Below are 20,465 nucleotides of genomic sequence, written 5' to 3' on the forward strand. Positions count from 1 at the left end.
CTGGCCAAACCATCTGCTTTGCAAGGCATCATTTCTTGATTTGTCATAGAAATTAGCATACCCCAGAAATCTGTAAAAACTATGAATGATAATGGTTCAGGACCCAAGAGTGGGTCACAGAGCTGTTTTTACAGGGTCATGAATGTGTGACTTGAAAAAAAAATCTACGGTCTAAACTACATTTCCATTAAATCAATTTGGATGGTTAAAAAAGATCAAGGAGGTAGTGGTGGGTCCTGAAGTTAAACCACTTAAGAACCACTGCTTTATCTGTTATGATTTTTGGATTTTTCAAAGTGTAACTGCCAAAAAGAGCTGTATTTCAACATATTTATGCAATGCTAAATTTGATTTCAAAGGAGTACAATAAGCATCTCTGAGAGCCAAACATACTGTCTCCATCATCTCAGTATAAACACACAAAAACACACAAAAAGTCCCTTTCTCTGAGTCAGTTAATTCTCCTGAAGTCTAAACACTGTACACTCAGCTGAAGAATATCCACCACAGCCTCTCTCACCATGTCTTCTATCAGTGTCTCAGAGAGAGGGAGATGCTCCTCTCCACACGTAGGCTGCAGACCTCTTATCTGTGTGATCATGTTTAACCCTCTTCACCTGCATGAAGCACTCAAGAGTGCTGCCCCTCCTTCAGATATCTGCTCCCATCAGCTCCACGATGTCCCCACCTTCATGCTTACCTGCTGTCTACAGCCTGCCTACAGATGGTCCCTACAGATATACACAAACAATCAGCTCTTCTGTCATTAACTCTGAACAAACCTCTGGATCAGATGCTTTTAATTTATGAGGGGAGCTACACAGATAGCGATCTGAAACAAGCTGACTCTATTCATTAAAACATCATTCTACCTCACAGAGTACAGAAGCCACTGCTTTACCATAGCATGAATGAAAAAGTTTGCCCTCTAATATTTCCCTTTCATCCCTCTGTTTCTCATTAATCATCAATGTTAATTTTTAATATGAAAAAGTATTATCAAAACCTTTAACTCCTGGTAAATTCTCTCTTTGCTAAGATCCTTTTCTTTGAATTCACTTGTATCCTGTATTGGCAGCCATGTAAGGGAGAGAACATCTGTGAATGATGTTAAATTTCTCATATTTGGCATCAGTGCCCCTCAGACTAGTATTGCAGGGGCCGGTTTAACAATAAGGGTGTACTGGATTAAGCCTTAGTCTATTTGTTTAGGGGAAAAAAAACCAAACCCCGCTTTTACATGGTTAGAAGGCATGCAGGCATCCTGGGTAGTGGCATAAAACCTACTGAACTTAAAAAGCTTATCAAAAAAAGAGCAAAAAAAGACCATTTCTGCCATACATTAATTCGCATACAGACAGACTGGTCATTTTAAGTAGAGATATCTCAACTGATCGGCAGCTGTTAAAGATTAGCCAAAAGTTTTGATTGAAAATATCAGAAATAATGCTGGGAGTTGCCAATCCCATCACCTTGTTAAGCTGCTGGTGCTGGTCTGAATGCTGAGTCTCCACATGAAGCAACTAGGGCTGTGTACCGGCGAGACTCTGTGGTGCAAATATTGATATATCACGATGTATTGTGATACTATGAGCAAGGCAATATGGAATTAATATGGGATATAACAAAACAGAATTTAGCTATTAATAAAAAAATATAGAGTTCTCTAGAATTGTAACTATCTTTGTGCAATCTGAAGATGAGGATTTTCCCCATTTGAGGTAATGAATTAAATGCTTTCAGGATTTTTTTTTAATAAAAGGGGAAAAATAAGACAATAAAGACTAAGTGTACTCCAATTTTTTGTATTTCATGTTATATCAGTTTGTATGTCTTTACATAATGACAAGGTGTTTGTGGAAGGAGACTATGGGAGACAAGCTGATCCTCATGTCCAGCTTTAAGGACTGCTGGACGGTGTTTGACAGACCAGTCTTTCTAACATATTACAGAAGCCTTCATTCTAGACAACACTAAGACGGCGCAGGTCCTTACAAATAAAATGAAGTAGTGACTGTGTATTTATGGTTGCACGAGTAGAGACCAGCGGTACCTTCAACAGGCTTGTTTCATATTAGCCGTTAGCTTCAATGCTATCGCTATGATGTCTAGCTCTCAGATTTGTCATGTTGTCTGAGTATTTCACTCTGGCATGGCATATCTTGAAAACGACTCGACTCCTGTCTAAGTTTGTACCATCTTTAATGTTTTGGAAGCCAAAATAAGTGCACATATGTGCTAATTTATGCAGCAGAGACGGCTCTGCTGTGTAGGTGCGAGCAACCGGCTCGCTCAGACTGGAAGGCTTGTATGATCTCGTTGTCTAAACAGAGGAGAGGGAAGATTCTAATGCCTGCTGCCAGCTATGCTGTAATCTATGTTGTTAGACACGTTTGCACCATGTCTGAAGTTATCAGCTGAGTTAGAGTTAACGTTGTGACTTTAGGTGCTCTTACAGGTTGTATTCTTCATCAGTATGCACTGCCTTGACTCTCTGCCTTGTTTTTCCAGAGAAGACCCACTTCACCACAGATTTATTACAGATTTTCAAGCCTTTCTTCAGCTCTGTCTAGTTGTAAAATATTTAACACTTTCAAAAGTGAATTTGAGTTATACACAGTATGGACAAATAGAAACACTTTTAAAGAATTAAACTGAACTTAAATAACACTTAATTTTGTTGTTAGTCTAGTTTATTAGGTGTGACTTTACCTGAAAAAGGTGGTTGGACATCTATTCTCTTTTTGCTGTTGCCAATAAGGAAGGATCCTATTTTACCGCATAACCCCTCAATAATCACATAGTACTCAGTACTTCATAGACCAATACTTTTCAATTTTACCTCTACTGAAGTAAGTTTTAACCAGAGTAACTACATTTTTACTTGAGTATAATAGTCTGGTGCTTTTTCCACCTCTGGTCCTAGTGCACTACAAAGCTAAGTCAATTGACCAACCACTAAAACAGCTGATGTATCAAAACACAAAATATGATTGGTGTTGCTGGTTGGCCAATCCGCAAAACCTGATCCTGTCATGCCTAATTTTTATTTAATCCATCTGGTCTCTTTTGAACTTAACATTTCAACAATGGAAGTAAATGCCAAATTTTTTACCCCTACTTTACCCAAACTTTTTCGTGCCACATCAAAAAAAAAAAAAAAAAAAAAAAAAAAAAACCCTCATTAAGACAAGTAAAGCCCTCATGTGAATGCCGCAGGAAAATTCAGGAAAATTTACCTCAAGCAAATGTGCTAAGTTTTTGACTTTAATCTATTTTGACCAGTAACTGACAAGCTCTGTGTCTGTGTCTGCGATGAAGCTGCGTTGTATTTTTTTCTGTTTGACAGGATGTTCATTGCTGCTTCTCTTCGTAGATACTGTGAAATGTCCAATAGGTAGAACTGATAAAAAGGCATAAACTGCCATCACTGTGTTGGATCATTTCGCTGTGTCCATCATCCTGGTTTTATGTGACGTCTTTTTTGTGTTAAGTGCTGTCTTCCAAGAACAGCCCCTCCTGTCCCACATGCAAAACTTCTCACTGTAGGGGGCAGTAGGTGAGCCAGAAACTTCAAAAAATGTTCAGGGGAGTCTGTCCTGATATTTCCAGGAAATTTCCAGGAATGCATGCGTGAAAGTCACTAAACTACATTCTGTCTTAAATCTGCTTTAAACCTTTAAGAGCCCCCTCCCTCTTCCTTATCTCTTCCTCCTCCATCCCAGAGATGACCTCCCTGCAGTACAGACCCTGGAGAACAAAAAACACACCAACACAGCACTCAAAAATGCGCCCCACCAAAGTGGTATTAAATAAGGGACAGAGGAACCCCTTCCCCTCCTCCTCCTCAATGTATGTTGATGTTACAGACAGATTGTTTGGTTTTGTTAGTCAGAGTGTGATGACAGAACCAAACACTGAGACTTTGCCTAAGATAACCACGAAAGCGTGTATGTGTGCGGGCTAAGGCCTGATGTATATCTATACTCTTTTTATTTGTGTTATATATGTTATGATTACTGCTGTAGTTACTGTATTTCATAGTCTGCTTTTGAAGATTTTCATGTTTGAACTTCGTTAAAAGCATTTAAACACTCTGTAGACATTTCAAGAAAGGCCAGAGGGTGAATAAAAGCAGCCATACTTTCTTTAAAATTAACACGTCTAAAGACACTCACCGACAACTTTAATAGGTACACCTTGCTAGTACCAGGTTGGAGCCACTTTTGCCTTCAGAACTACTTATTTCCTCATGGCATAGTTTCAACAAGGTGCTGGAAACATTCCTCTGAGATTTTGGTCCGTATTGGTCCATGATGTGAATCTCCCGTTCCATCACATCCCACAGGTGCTCTATTGGATTGAGATCTGGTGACTGTGGAGGGCACTGGAGTACAGTGAACTCACTGTCACATTCAAAAAAACAGTTTGAGATGATCTGAGCTTTGTGACATGGTGCATTATCATGCCGAAAGTAGCGCTAAGAAGATAGCTACATTGTGGTCATAAAGGGATGGACATGGTCAGCAACAATACTCAAGTAGGCTGTGGCATTTAATGATGTTCAATTGGTAAAAAGGGACCCAAAGTGTGCCAGCCTGTGCTAATTGCATTTTACATAGGTTGTAATTAGTGGTTATTTAATTTACTGTTGCCTTCCTATCATCTTGAACCAGTCTGTCCATTCTCCCTCTGACATCAACAAGGCATTTTCATCCACATAGTTGCTGCTCGCTAGATATTTTACCTTTTCCTCACCCTTATCTGTCAACCCTAGATATGGTTGTGTGTGAAAATCCCAGTAGATCAGCAGTTTCTGAAATGCTCAGACCAGCCCATCTGGTGCCAACTACCATGTCACACTCAAAATCACTTAAATCTGCTTTCTTACCCATTCTGATGCTTGGCTTGAACTTCAGCAAGTCGTCTTGGCCACGTCTACATGCCTAAATGCATTGACTTGCTGCCATGTGATTGGTTGATTGGCTATTTGTGTTAACAACAACAATTGAACAGCTGTACCTAATAAAGTGGCCAGTGAGTGTACTACATGCACATCTAAAGGCACCTCTGAACAATCTATTGGATTTCAATCCAACAGCTCTCCTATTTAGTATAAAACTTTTACCGAGTTCAAGGTTATCTGTGTTGGTTAACATGGAGATAACACTAAATACCAATTATATATCACACCAGTTTCTGAGACTCAGCCTGTTATCAAGACGTTTCCCAGAGGAACAATATGTTTTCAATAGCACAACGTCCTGTGCAAGGGTTTCTATTTTGTTAAGCAAGGTCCACAACGTGCACTTTCAATGCAGCTATTTAGCTTTTGAACACAATCTCATTTCACCATCTACAGTTTGCAATCCTGTGAGCTCTGTTATGATTGTTGAGCTCTTAGCCTACAGGGATGGTTTTGAAGTTAGCTAAAGACCCACAGCCCACAAGTAGCTCTGCCCACCTCCTCTGGTCACTTCAATCAAACCAGCACACTACAAGCCAAGGTTTATTTACTTAACAGCATGCCTCTGTTTTCGTTAAATGCAGGATTATGACCTCATAAGGGAGAAGCTGTTGAAAAGTGGAGCCTACCCTCACCTGCCTAATCTGTGCTGCTTTGTGGCCCAAAACATTATGAGCAGCTTTTTTAAGACTAACTGGAGTCAGATCAGTTCTTAGTTTATCTTTAGTTTATTGTTTTTATATGACTATGATAATTGGGATTTTTGGCTTATTCAGACAATGAAATCCTTATCATAAAGGAAAAAAAAATGGTTTATCAGCGTAGAAATACTCCATAAATTACAAATATAAATAAAAGGGTTTCAGCCCAAAGTAAAAGTTGTTTAGCTAAAAGACCCTGTCAAGTGAAATCCATAACTTTTGTCTTAACACACTAGATATGTTGGAATATGGCTGCTGTAAACATGTGAAAACACTGAGATCTACACATGACTGAATTTTGGTTTGAAACTGTTAGATAGTTTTTCACCTCTTTCCTGGCTTGGTTAATTTGGGCGGGGCAAATATGTGGGCTGATGATGTCATAAGCACACAGTGCGGGAATGACCCCGCCCCTCTAACACTACAATATAAAATCACAGAGCAGTTCATCTCACTACAGTCTGTTGTTAGCTGATGTCAATGCCTTTATTGAAAGTTAACAGTCAGGTAAATGCTGTTTTTCTCTTCACTGTGAGGTAAATTAGCCAAATCTATCAGGTACAGTGGTCTATGGATCATTTAAAGTACCATAACAGAGATCTGAGTCAGAAAACAGACTTTGTCTCTTCTTCTAAGGTCAAGGGGCAGGCTAATGACATGAGTGCTTTCTTTCATTCAGATTGTAACATCTCTTTTTAAAGTTGAGAGGATCGTATTTCTTCTGAGTGGGCGTGGCTTCAGCTCATTCAACAGACACGCCCACACTATCCTAGAGCAGAATTTACTGCCTCATTTTTCATGATTTTGAAGCTTAATTATACAAACTTAGAGATGTTTTATTTGACTGAAATTGACCCAGGGGTTCAAAACACAGTGACCTGTCATACAACAAACCTAAATACATATTTTTCTTCCACAGAATGGTCAGCAAAACAAAAGTATAAAGTTTCTAATTACTGTAAAATCTGAAAAATAAATTGCCCTGGTATATCAGCTGCAGTCTATTTTTCAGAATCTCCCAAGGGGAAAGAAAGTTCCTCCTGTGCGCTGATTTCTATTTCGTTCAGCAAAGTCTACAGTGTGCAGTTTCAGTGCAGCTGTGTCACTGTTGTTGTACAATATGATTTTACACTATGCAGTTTATGCATATTGTATGATAGATTAGCTCTTGTACTTACTCACAGCCTGAAAGTGTCTCTAGCCTCCTCTGCTTTTAACTTGTTGAAGTCACTGAGGAGTACTTCCAGTCAAACTAGCACTAAGGTTTATTCTCTCCACAGTATGCTCCCTGTATTTTTGAAAGCACGGAAGTGACCTAACAAAGGAAAAAAGTGGCTAAAAAGTGGCGCCAAACTCGGCTAGATTGGTCATTATGTATTCTAGCACGTTCTCTGCAGTGAAGTGACTGGTTGCAATACTAACTGTATTAGGTCTTATGCAGTGCATTACAGTGGCAGCTACATGCACAAGTAGTAATGATGTCAAAGCACATTATACTGGTATACAAGTCGCCCTGATAAAAAATCTGCAGACAAAATCTTTGATGGAAAAATAATGACAATGCATCCTATACGCTGGATTTTACAGCACATACATCAGATAAAAGCAGAAGAACCTCAGATAGGAGAAGCTGGACCTGAATAATGTCCCTAATTTTTCTTGTAATATTTTTAATACATGTGCAGAATCATTAGCTGAAAAGTTGCAGATGTTTTCTTTTTTTGTTTGCACGTAAAAAAAAAAATCACATGAAGCGACTGCTCAATCATGACTGTAATGTGAACAGGAAAATACATTCTGGTGCAACATAAATGAGCAACAAAAACAGTTTTTAAATCCAGTAGGTTTCATATATCTGCAGTGGATTTGTGCACCAGCCCTGTCAACACACAGACTCTGCTGGTTTTTTAAGGGTCTGTGATTACAGCCCCTCTGTTATTGGACATGTTCTCTATGTTTTGTTGTGTGTTTGCGTTGGTGTGTGCGGGGGTGTTTGTATAGGTGTGTCAGAGTGGTTCAGACCTGCAGCAGAGTCCCGTGGATGTGGTTGTGTTGGGTCTGAGGTCCAGGCTGCAGAGGGAGGTCCTGCAGCAAGGAGAGGACTGTGGATGGGACCTGAGTGAGCAGGACAAATGGGACGAGCGCTCGGGCCGCCATCTCCCTAGTCCGATACACAGCCGAGCGACCACACCTGAAGAAAAACACACACACAGAGAGTGGGGTTTAACGTTAGAGCTATGACTAACTTACTAACATCCTGGAACAGAAAAGGTTTGGTTATCGTAACATCTCAGTCTTGTATTACATAATGGTATGTTTTTCATAAGCAGAGGTTGTAATCACATTTCCATTATCACAGGTCAGAGGTTGTTATTGTAATGTTGAATTTGATTTATTTTAAAGCTGTAACTTTGTTATGAAACATTATGTAATTACTGTGACTATTATTCTTATTTAACTCTGTTTTTCTCTGTGCCAGCATTATGTCATTGACAGATTCTCAGCTAACACATCTGAGGTTCTTTTGTACAAATATGTACAACATCATCTTTTAGGATCAAAGTGTGTCCACTAAAATAGTTGTTTTTGACCCTGTCTCAGATTGCTCTTCCAAGATTCTGACATTATGTAAAAGATTCCTGCAGTGATAAACCTTTTTGACAAAGAGGATGATGATTTGTAACCATAAACACCAATGACATCACTCTACAAACAGAGATAAGCTGTATAAATGATGGCCAGCACAAGAGCTTATGACAAGTGAAGTCAAAATATTTAGATATTAATATTTAGGAACAATTTACCACTCTCAGTCAGGGGGAATGCTCCAGCTTTGCAAGTTTCAAGGGTCACCTGAAAGCGTGGCTCAGGACAAACCAGAAAAATGACCATGATTAAACACCCTGTTATCTCTACATACTTACACAAATCTATGTGTGCATCTTTTATCCAATATTACATACACAGATACACTTATGTATGCTATCCAAATTCTATGCAGTAGAGCTATGTGCAATCTTATCAGCAGCACTTTAAATAAAAAGGCCAAGGTGAAAATATGCAATTTCCTCAAGCACATCTATAATCATGTGCAATAGCACTATGGTATTTTACCATCTGCCTGCTGCATTTTAACTGTAATGGTAACTTTATTCCTGGTCAGTCTTAAGCAAAGTCAGAAATCCACCTCTTCTATTGTTATAAGTGGGTCTTGTAAATATAATACTGTCTGTGGTGTTGTTGGCTGATTTTATGCATATTTTTAAATTTTTATTATGTTCATGCTTGATGCACACTTTTATATGTGTACCTTTCACCTGTCAGGGACTAAATTGGCCTATGGCTAAAGTCTGGCACATTGACATGTTCATGTATACTTATATGCATTGTCTCCTTATAATAAATGAATGAATAAATGTCAAATATATTCTAGTCAGACATGGTTTCTGTCATCCTATGTAGGCCTTATTGCATTGATTTATGTCCCACAGTTCATTTATCTCAGTAGAGTCTTATTTAGTTATGTGATGCTTTTTGTAACAGTCAGTCGTGTGACAAGTGAGGAAGGTTGGAGGGCAAAAAAGCTCAGGACTTTAGCAGAATTGAGAACTGTATGGAGATAATTCTCCTTTTCTTCATAATTACATCACCTGAAACCACTGAAAAACAGAGGTATTAAAGAGGTAGCTAACACTTAAACATTTTTTTTCCAGCTGTACACTGAAGTATCTGACTGAACTATGATAAACACATCAATGCTGGGTTATTTCTGACATTTGCAACAAACTGATGAAAAATCAGCATTTTTTGTTTTTTAATTAGCTCAAACATCTGCCTTGAAAAATCTTTTCTCAAAAGGCAGGGCTTATGTGACGTAGAAACCTACCGTAGGTGTTACCGCCTCTAACCAACTTTAGCATTCAGAGACCACTCCCATCCTCTTTTGCACCTGCACTGCCTGAGAGCTCCAGCTTTAGTAATGCCGGTTCTGGAGCCAACGGCCCAAACGGGTAGTGTTCAGGACCACTACGGTCCACCACCACACTACAGCCTGTTTCAGGGGACCCTGGAGGGGAAAAATCCTCCACCTAAAAGATTACTCTGAGGCAGCAGTGCTGCAGGACTCTGTGTCACTCTCTGGCAAGGGGACATCACTGTCACTCCCACCTCATCTGGAAAACCCAGTCCTTTTCCCCTCCCTCCTCTCAGTACCAAACTACCCATTTTTGTGCATTTTTCAAGTCTGAAGTGGGCGGAGTTAGCTCTGAGCTAGGGTTTACTTACACTTTAATTTAAGCTTTAAGTTTTTTGTCACTTATTTAGAATAGGCTCACTATTTACATCCCAGAACTCAGACAAGTCCAGGCTAATCTTTACTTTGGTGATGTTTACCTACCGGTACATCTTGCTTAGAGGAGAATAATTCTCCTTGTATTGCAGCCAGGGTTAAAGTCTACAAATATAGGCAGTTGTATGTATTTACAATACTTATGCTGTTGTTTGAAATATGAAGGGCAAGATATTTCTCATCACCAAAGCATAGTTTAGAGTTATTTAGCCAAAAAATTAGTAAAATTATGTTACTCAACAATTATATCTGGATCACTGTCATTTGTCAGTCAGTGTTCGGCTGCTGTAATGTTGGTTAAAAGACAGCTCTATAGCATTCTGCTCAGGTTTGCTCAACATTTAATGTCAGGATTAGGAGAGGTCTGTCAGGTAACTGCATTGTTTACTAATAGCATTAATTCACTTTCTGCCTCTCTCTGGATTTTCTTTCTCTGAAGAGCTTCTGCAGAAGTATAACCTGGCCTTGTCTTCACATCAGTTAATGCACTCAACTAAAGGCCATCAAATGATGAGTAAAAACGATGATTTAAAAGACAAATATTACCAAGATTGACAGCTCTGTTGACAAAGAGTTATCAAAGAAGGTGAGGACATGTAATAAACTCTGACAAAAGAGTCTCTGAACTTCGTATATTGCCTACTTCAAATGCACGCAAGACAGTTTTATACTTTATACTTTAGTGCAGGAAGTTTGATGTGAGTATGGGCATCAGCCATTACCTGTCTGATAATGTCTTGGCTTCAAATGATGTCACAAGTGCAAGATATCAGCATCTATCAAAATGGTGTCTAAACTTCCCTTTTGTACAACAAAGGCGATGGGGACACATTGTTCATATTTATATACAAGAAAAAGGTTGGTTATATAAACATCAAGTAGTTACAGAAAAATTTAAAAACAGCTGAAAGAAGAAAGAAACATGTTTGCATTCTTGCTCAACACCACAATAAAATGTATTGAATCACAAGGTTTTGCCCAGAGGCCTCCTTCAGATGATAATGTTACTCATTTTATTTGTTGATAATTGAAATTATAACCTAAAGAAGACCTCTGGGCATAATCTAACATGCCTTCCTCTGCTTGTATACTAATGAGCAGTCTATGATGGCAGCTACACAGCCTTTTTCACAGCTGCCAGCTGAAGAAAGCTCCTATGGACAATTTGATAATCATTTATCAATAAAACTCAAAATTTAAAAAAAAATGAGGGCAGATGTTAAAAAAGTAACCGAATGTTAGTTATGAAAGTTGGATAAAAAGAAAAGAATCACAATCTAAAAAAAAGAAATCAAGATTACATAAGAAGACATGAAATTTAACTGAGAATGGGTTAATTAAATCATGCGCATAGTTCTTCAGCTGCTTACAGATTTCTCCTTCAAACACTAACATGGGTTCATGTACAGTATCCACTGTGATGGAGAATGTGGCCCGTCACCCTGAGCGCAGGCTAAAATTAACCTTGTTTACAGGCCGATACAGTTTCCTGCTCCAGTGTCATAACACAGACTCGACTGACATGACAAACATGATCGACACGAGGAGAGTACGTGAACAGGACCTGAACGAGTCGAGAGCAGGGAGGAGGGAGCAACTGGAAAACTATTTAATGGAACATGTTACTTGTGGAAACATTTCAACATCCTGGCAGAGGAATCAGATGAGAAGATGGATAGAGTCAGCGGTTGTTAGACCAGCTTTACATAACGAGCACTAACAAGCTGCTGAATCTTCAAAGTTATTAATAGTCATATATTAGGAATTATATGTCTGACTGAAACAGAGCTAAGCTAGTTTGTCAGATTGTTCAGTATTCTAACGCTTTTTTTGATACTATATGTTTATAAAGTGTTATAATCTGTTGATGATCAAAAGTATCAAAAAGCACCAAAGCTTCTATCTGTTTTATACAGTAAGACAGGTGTGACAAGGGGAAATGGATCCTTCCAAAATAGCAGGCTAATTCCAACATACTCTCTAAACTGCAAAAAACATTGGTAATGCATACAGAAACTTTGCCAATGTGCTTTGTTCACATAAGACGTGTGTAGAAGTTTGCCAGCAAATTTTGATAACTGAAACCAAGAAAATACCCAATATCTGAAGTCCAATATAGGATACTGATAGTAGCTCATTCTTACTGCATGTATTTACCCTGCAGAGAGGTTTGGTGCATATTTCATCTTCTTAGACATACAGCTGGATAAGTACCTGGGCAGTGTCATGATTGTTAGCATTTTGCATGTATTTACAACCACTATAGATATAAAATAAACAATAAAATATGACTGAAGTGCAAACTTTCAGCTTCAATTTTTTGGGGTTTCAAAATTTTTTCAGAGTACCTCTATCAGCAGGAGCTCAAATTATTTAGATGAATTAACATTTTCATCAATATTCAAAAAAATAATACTTGGATGAAAAATCTTCAGTCACACTGACTTTTGTTTTTTGTTTTAACTCTGTTTTGGCAGTTACAAAAAGTAAAATAATATAACTTGTATCAATATCCAATAATTACGGACCTAACCTATTTTATAGGTTCAAAAAACAGTTACTTTTCCTTTACCTGATTTCATCAGAAATACCACAAAACTAACTGTGTTTTTTGGGGATAAAGTTATATACATTGCATTCAGAAATAATTCAGACCCCCATCACTTTATGCAGTTTTGTTATATTGCAGCCTGATGCTACAATAATTTAAATTCACTTTTTCTCTCATTAGTCTACACTGAGTAACCCATCATGACAAAACAGAGTTTTAGAAATCTTTGCAAATTAATGAAAAAGAAAATATTAAACTATCATATTACCATGAGTATTCAGACTCTTTCTCAGTTCTTCGTTGAAGCACCTTTGGCAGCATTTACAGCCTGGAGTCTGTTTGAATAAGATGCAAAAGCTTTTAACCTGGCCTCGATTTTCCACCATTCTTCTTAGCAAACCCTCTCAAGCTCAGTCAGGTTGGATTTACAGGTCTCTTGAAAGATGTTCAATAGAGCTCAAGTCAAGGCTCTGATTGGGCCACTCTAGGACATTCATAGAGTTGACCCTAAGCCCCTTCTGTATTGTTTTGGCTGTATGCTTAGGGTCACTGACATGTAGGAAGGTGAACCTTCAGTCCAGTCTGAGGTCCTGAGCACTGCAGAGCAGGTCTTCATTGAGGATATCTATGCACTTTCCCTCAAACCTCACCCCTCTCCCTGTCTCTGCTGCTGAAAAACACCCCCACAGCATGATGCTGCCACCACCATGCATTACTGTTAGGATGGTATTGGGCAGATAATGAGCGCTGACTGGTTTCCTGTGGAGAAAACATTTAAATTGAGGCCAAACAGTTCAATCTTGGCTACATCAAACCAGAGAATCTTGTTTCTCACAGTATGAGAGTCCTTCAGGAACTTTTTTACAAACTCTGCGGAGAGGCTTCCATCTAGCCACTCTGCCATAAAGCCCAGATGGGTGGGGGGCCTGCAGTGATAGTTGTCCTTCTGGAACTTTGTCTTATCTCCACACAAGATCTCTGGAGCTCAGTCAGAGTTACCTTGGTCCTTGTTCCCCTTACTAAAGTCCTTATCCCCTAATTCTTCAGTTTGGTGACCAGCTCTGCAAAGAGTCCTGGTGCCAGACTTGGTCAATCTGAGAATTATGGAGGCCACTGTGCTCTTGGGAACCTTCAGTGCAACAGATATTTTTATGTAGCCTGCCCTGGATCTGTCTCTTGCAGCAATCCTGTCTCCAAGCTCTGCAGGCAGTTCCTTTGACCTCGTGGCTTGGTTTTGCTCTGATATGAACTGTCAGCTGTGAGGCCCCCTATGTAAAGGTGGATGCCTTTCAAAATCATGTCCAATCACTTTCATTTACCACAGGTGGACTTTAATCAAGGTGTAGAAAAATCTCAGAAAAGATAGAGAGAAATGGACGCACCTGGGCTAAATTTCAAGTGTTGTTACAAAGGATCTGAATACTTATGTCAATGTGATATTTCATTATTTGAAATTTTCATAAATGTGAAAAAAAGTTATGTCCCTGCTTTGTCACACAGTCAAATGAAATCATGTCTAACTGAAACAGAGACTTAGACCACTATGGAACATACTACTGTGTAAAGATCTGCCGGGACAACAGGATATCAGAATATCAGACAATTTCAAAATGTAATTTCACTGTTCATGTGGGGGGGGGGGGTTTAAGCACAGATGTCCCCTTCTTTTCTAACAGACTTGGAGATTAAATCAAATAAAAACTCCAAATAAAGCTGTGTCAAATGAAATGAAATCTATCTCTAACAGCAATCTTTAGCCTTTTGTTTGATCCACCCTCTAACTGAACAATACAACAGAGATGCATCGATGTGAAAATCCAGACCAATTCAGATGTGTGTTCTGGTGGCTCATTGTGATTCTCAATGTTTTTTAAACAAACATTATAAAGGACGTATTGAAATTGGTATTAGTAGTTGCTCATTCTAAATGTCATTGGAATATTTATTACAGAACACATCTATGATTTATTTTTGCAGTTCTGTGTGATGCTCAGCTTGGCCAGTTGGTTAAAAAAGGATTTGTACTAAAACATATAGAGTACATAGAATACATGCTGTACAGTCACATGAATGGAGCACAGCCAACACGTACACACCTTTACAGGACAGAATCACAGAAGGGTGAATGGTGTGTGTTATGTTCATGTGAGTCTGTGCAGAAGGCGTTTATGGGATAAGTGATGGAGGTCAAAGAAGCAGCTAAGCCTTACAGTGGAAAATATCTTACACATATTTTCACAGCGACTGTTCTTCTCTGATACAACACTCAGGGTGGAAAGCTCAAAAGTGGTGTTTTGACTTCACTCAGGGTAGTTTAAATGGTCATTTATAGATGCTGTTCAATTTAAAAGATGTCCAGATGTCTCTAAGGAATTCTACTAAATAACTAAAAATTGTATTTACAACTGCTGTTCAATAAAAAAAAAAAATCAATCATTTTTGCTAAAATGACTGAGAGGAACGGCCATATTGATTACACTCTATGTTCACCCTATACACCCATACTTTGTACATGTATGAGTATTTGTACAAACCCTTATTTAATCCTTGCCAGGGAAGTGTACCATGCCTAAGTGTGGCATGGAATGTTTACTAGTCAAACAATGTGATTGCGCTCTTATTATCCCTGTGGCTGCATCATTGATTATGTCACACTATAAAAGACCGTTTGTTGTTCCGCATGCTCATGATCAGGCCATCAGGTTTGATGATGAACTGCAACTGTATTCAGGTGAAAATCTGGCTGAATTCATGTAGTCTAAGCCAGCCTTTAAACAAGAGCTACACTAGCAGTCGGTGGTGCCTGCTAAGCAGCTAGATGTGTTACACAAATATCACCAAAATGTCTTACAGTTAATTTTCTCTCTGACAAAAATTAAGTCATGTGGACTTAATGTGAAGGAAGGATAACTTTTGAAATGTCTGTTCGTCTAAACTTTTCAGATAAAAGTGATATAATATACCGGCAGCACATGAATCTCATCTGTTGAGACAACAAGATTATCTAAGATGCTAACACTAGAAAGCAGCACAGACAGAAGTGAATATTAAAGGTCACATATTTTACCCCTTTAGGGGAAGTTTATATTGTTCTCAGAGGTCACCAAAACAAGCCTGTGAAGTTTGCTTCTGAAAAAACACTCCCGTATTGGATTTTTGCATGTTTAAAAACCCCTCTGTTTCAGCCCTGCTCAGAATGAGCCGTTACTGTGTCTGTGTCTAAATTTTACTGATCTGTCTGACTACGCCCCTCTAAGGAAATGGATGTGTCTTGATGGATGTGAGGACGGTGGAACTTTCTTACAAGTGGGGAGAACCAACCAAACCTGGGGACAGTGCGAACTCCCCACATGACATCATGAAGGGAAAATCTGAGAACGGCTTGTTTCAGCACACATTTTCTGGTGGAGAAAGGGGAGGGGGAGGGGGTCTGATTCTTGGGGTGATTGAGGAAAGGCCAGGGCACATATATTGTGTTACAATACAATTCAGTTAGGAACACTTTAATTATATTTTACCATTTCACTACAAAATGGATATACAGTTTTACTTGGCGGAGAAGGCTCTGCTCAAAAGACACTCCCTGGGTTAGGCAAGCAGCATGCTTTGACTTTCTAGGGATTGCATGGCTAGAAAACCCCATATGGATAGATACATTTATTACAATGTGTACTGAATACAATAACATTAGTTCAAAGGCAATTGATCCAAAGTGGCATGAACCTCTATTTTAGGGCACAACAAGCTTTATGCTATAAAGGAGGAGGCTGGGGTGGAGGAGGTTAAGCTTTGCCAGCAGCAGCAGCATGGTGAATCAGCATTAATGCAAGCAGGGATTAGAGTGAGAAGTACATTATATTCAAATGCATCTGTGAATTACTACAATTATCACCTCCCACCTTTCACGTCCAATCACAGCTCTTTCTCATGATAGAATGTTTGCACAGGAGGGCTGGAGTTTTGACTCTTTTCTACATAAACTTAAAGACACTTAGCCTATTTTGAAGTTATCTTGTTCCCCCTTTTCTTCTTTTTTATAAAGCAAAAACTTATTTGGAGTCTACATTTATATGTGTTTGATCAAACCCAATTGGATCAGATTAAACCAAACTGTTTTGTATCTTAATGAATAGTAATTGTTGCCTGTGAATGGACATTTGGATGGAAATGTTTTGAGAAGGAGAGATTCATACCCCAAGTGAATACAGCTACTGTGTGAGTACAGAGTATTACACTGACATGCTGGTGAGTGTTGACCAAGGAAGACGAACAACAAATGAAATGTGTGCCAATGATAACTCGAGTGTTCTAAGTATTACATTTTGAAGGAAATTCCTACTCTGGTTTGATGCTCCTGATAGAAAAGTAAAATATAAGAAGCTTGAAATCAAAACGAACAAAGAACGGCTGTGCAACAAGTCAACTGTCAACAAATGTCACTCCACCTGCTGTGAACATGTCTGTCTCTTTCACACACACATACGCCCACCTGCAGTCAGATAGACAACCAGAGAGCATCAAACACGGACAACAGTTCGCATTCCTGAGCTCTACATGCCTGTACACATGGATTTATAGGCACAAAGTCTCTCTCTCTCTCTCTGTCTCTCTGTTACACACAAGCGCAAGCAGACACACCAACACACAAAACATTTGGGGCCCATATGTGAACCATCTGAGCTAATTTGTCCCATTGAAACACTTTTGTAAAAGGAAATGACAGTTTGGAAGGGTGTAATTTTAGAAACAGGGCCGTCCCCTCTCTCTGTGCATGTTTGAGTACTAGACTCATCTGGGCCTGATTTTGAAGATCAGTTTTGTCCACACAGACGTCTGCATGTTGGGTAAATACCAGTAAACTCATCAGTCTGCCACAGAAAAGAGAACTGCAGAACTGTTGTGACTTTAATGTATCCATAAATTTGAAGATTTCTGACATTTATTCTTCAGATTATGTCATTCTATTGGTTTTATTCTAGTGTACTCCGTGTACAGCTGGCTAATGTCTACCTTGGTGCCATCACTAGGATGAAATTAAAAACACTGGGAGAGACTTATAGATGTTCAAATAGTGTTGATCTGCCAAAGTCTGCCAGAGTCAACATATCTAAGGCCTGTGGTCCAAAAACTTGAATCCAAATCAGACTGCTTCCAGATTAAAATACCACTTTCAAGCCAGACTGAAGTATGCTAAGGACAAACTGGAGAAAGATAATGCATGCTGGAAGCATGTCCTTTAGTCAAATGAGACCAAACTAGAGCTCTTTGGCCATAGAGACGTTGCTTATGTTTGGAGAGAAGAGAAAGAAGAGAGAGGCGTTTCACTCAAAGAATACCGTCCCCACAGTGAAATGTGGCAGTGGGAGTTTTATTTCAGGATGTTTAGTGCGTCTGGAACTGTGAATCGCGTAAAGTTTGAAGGAAACATGAAGAAAGAAGATTTGTGAAGATTTGGAAAGAAAACCTCAAGCATTCAGCAGCAAAACTGGGTCTGGGTCATCTCTTTGTCTCTGAGCACAACAACCCAAAACATCTGTGGTTCCTGGTGAAGAGCCACCTCCAGAAGACCAAAGCAAACATTACAGACTGGCCTGCACAAAGTCCTGACTTAAGTCCCTATGAAAATCCATGGGGTGAACTTAGGACCAAAGTCCATGCTAGAAGACCATCAAATCTGGAGAAGATTCAGAGATTCACCTCAGAAGAAAAGGCTGGGATTCCTCAGATGTGTCTGAGACTTTCTGAAACTACAACAAACGACTGCAGGCTGTTATCCAGCTAAAATTATACTAGATACTACTATACTACTATTACAGTGTTAAATATTTTATAATATGAAAGAGCTGCAGTAACTCTTAAAAATCAGTGGTAAGGTATGGCTCCTCTGGCAAGAACAAAGCAGAGTCAACCTCAATGGCAGTGGTGGAGCTTAGATCAATTGAGTCTTTACAGAGTTGAGCTAACGTTGTGCAGTTCGACACTGTCAAATAACTCCAACACGCAAGACAATTTCACTCAGAATGGAGTTAAATTTACACTCAACTTTGAAATGTACACTACCACTCAGTAGTTTGGGATCACTTGGAATTTTTCCTGTTTTCCATGGAAAAACTCATGAAATTAGCCTGAATAGGAAATACAACAAATGAACTGGACATGCTGACATTGTCAGAGTTAGAAATAAGGATTTGAATGAAAAATGTACTTCAACCTTGCCTTAATAGAAAAAAAAAAACAAAAAAACCCCACCTTTCTCAGTAGTTACAGCCATGCAGACCTTAGGCATTCTAGCTGTCAGTTTTAAGGTAATCTGATGAGTATTCACCCGTTCCCTCCTGGAGCATCTCCTGTTGCATTGTCCTGTTGTAGGATTAAATTGGCCCCAAGCAAGTGCTGTCCACAGGGTATGGCATGGCATGGTAAAATCTTGTGATCGCTTCCCTTCCCGAAGGTTCCTTCCTCTCCTTACAAATCACCTTTTCTACCACCTCCAAAGCACCCCCCTAACCATAACGCTGCCTATTTGCTTGACGGATGGTTTTAAGCACTGTTCTTGCATCTTTTCATTTGTTCTGAATCTCACAAATGTTCTTCTGTTTGATCCAAAGACCTCAAACTTGGACTCATCTGTGCACAACAACTTCTTCCGATCTTCCCGTGTCCAGTCTTTATGCTCTCTTATTAGCAAATTTGTTTTTAGCTGTGCAACCTGATTAACTTGGATTAGCAGCCATACTAGGAGATTGATGCAGAGGACTGCAGTGAGGTGGAAAAAGTACAAGAGTGTGTACTCAAGTAAAAGTACAGTTACTCTGGATAAAACATACTTAAGTAGAAGTAAAAGTCCCGATTTCAAAATGTACTCAACACAGTCCAAGTATTTAAAAAAAAACTGACCAATAAACTGGAGGGTGTCAGCCCTAGTAAAGTGTCCATCAGTTTTAAAATTATCCCATTCGTGCACATTCGCATGCCACAGTGGGAGTAATAATGAGGTTAAGAGGTTCATTGTCCTGCACGCTTTAGTACATGATTGCAGAAGATAGCGATCAAACTACTTCCCAGACACAGTGATTCTTAAGTGTGCTGTGCAAAACAAACATTTTTCCAGTTATGAGGGATTAATAACAGACAATGGAGCTACAACTTAACTGCAGATAAAAAAGTAGGAGAAATGTCCTTCATTTCTGAACCTATCAAAACTGTCTGATATCTGTTGATAGACCAGGAGCGTTTCTGTTAACTTTAACTTAGTATTAAAGTTTTATTAACTCATGGCATTCAATGGCTTCCAAGTAATTCAAAGTAATCTACATGTGTATTTGTGTTTTGTCATTCCTTAAAAATAAGCACACAGAGGTTTACAGCATTTAAAGCTTTTCACAAACAAAATTAAATGAACTTTAAACTGTGTGAAGGAAGGAAAACAAACCCTCTTTAGTCCGTTGGCATCAGAGTGAACTTTCCAAAGATATGAGATATGAGGAAGGAGGGGAGGGAGGAGGGTGAGGAGGGACGCCTGGAGTGGATATCACAGTACATGAATTACTCTCCAAGAGGAGGAGGAGAACGAGATAAAACTTTTGAGCAGATATGAACACATGGATGGAATGAAGGAGCCGTTAATTATCACAATAAATACGTCTGCTCCTCATCAGCCTCTCCTTTCTTTGTCGTCATCACCTTCATCCTCGTCATCACTGCCCAGGCAGGTGTGATGCACGCAGGGGGGGGGGCTGAGGAATGTCAAACCTCTGTGTGGGAGGGGGAGGATATGAAGATAAAATCCTGAGAGTTATGAAGCCTGATGCTCCGTCCTGTCAACAGAGGAGAGGCTTAGTTCATTTAATCCTCAGAGCTCTGTGTGTATGCATGTGGGGTCATATCGCACAAAGAGGG

The 20,465-nt window shown here is 39.2% G+C and overlaps 1 protein-coding gene across 2 annotated transcripts in view; it reads right to left on the bottom strand.

The window, feature by feature from the left end:
* thada (THADA armadillo repeat containing) overlaps positions 1–20,465 on the bottom strand; it is a 200,325-nt gene that overhangs the window by 94,746 nt on the left and 85,114 nt on the right. For both annotated transcript variants that reach the window (XM_041789514.1, XM_041789513.1), the window contains exon 29: positions 7,690–7,858. In XM_041789514.1, coding sequence (XP_041645448.1) covers positions 7,690–7,858 — 169 coding nt within the window. The remainder of the gene's footprint in view (positions 1–7,689; positions 7,859–20,465) is intronic.

This window comes from Cheilinus undulatus, linkage group 6 (genome assembly GCF_018320785.1).
Source record: "Cheilinus undulatus linkage group 6, ASM1832078v1, whole genome shotgun sequence".
Taxonomy (NCBI): Eukaryota; Metazoa; Chordata; class Actinopteri; order Labriformes; family Labridae; genus Cheilinus; species Cheilinus undulatus.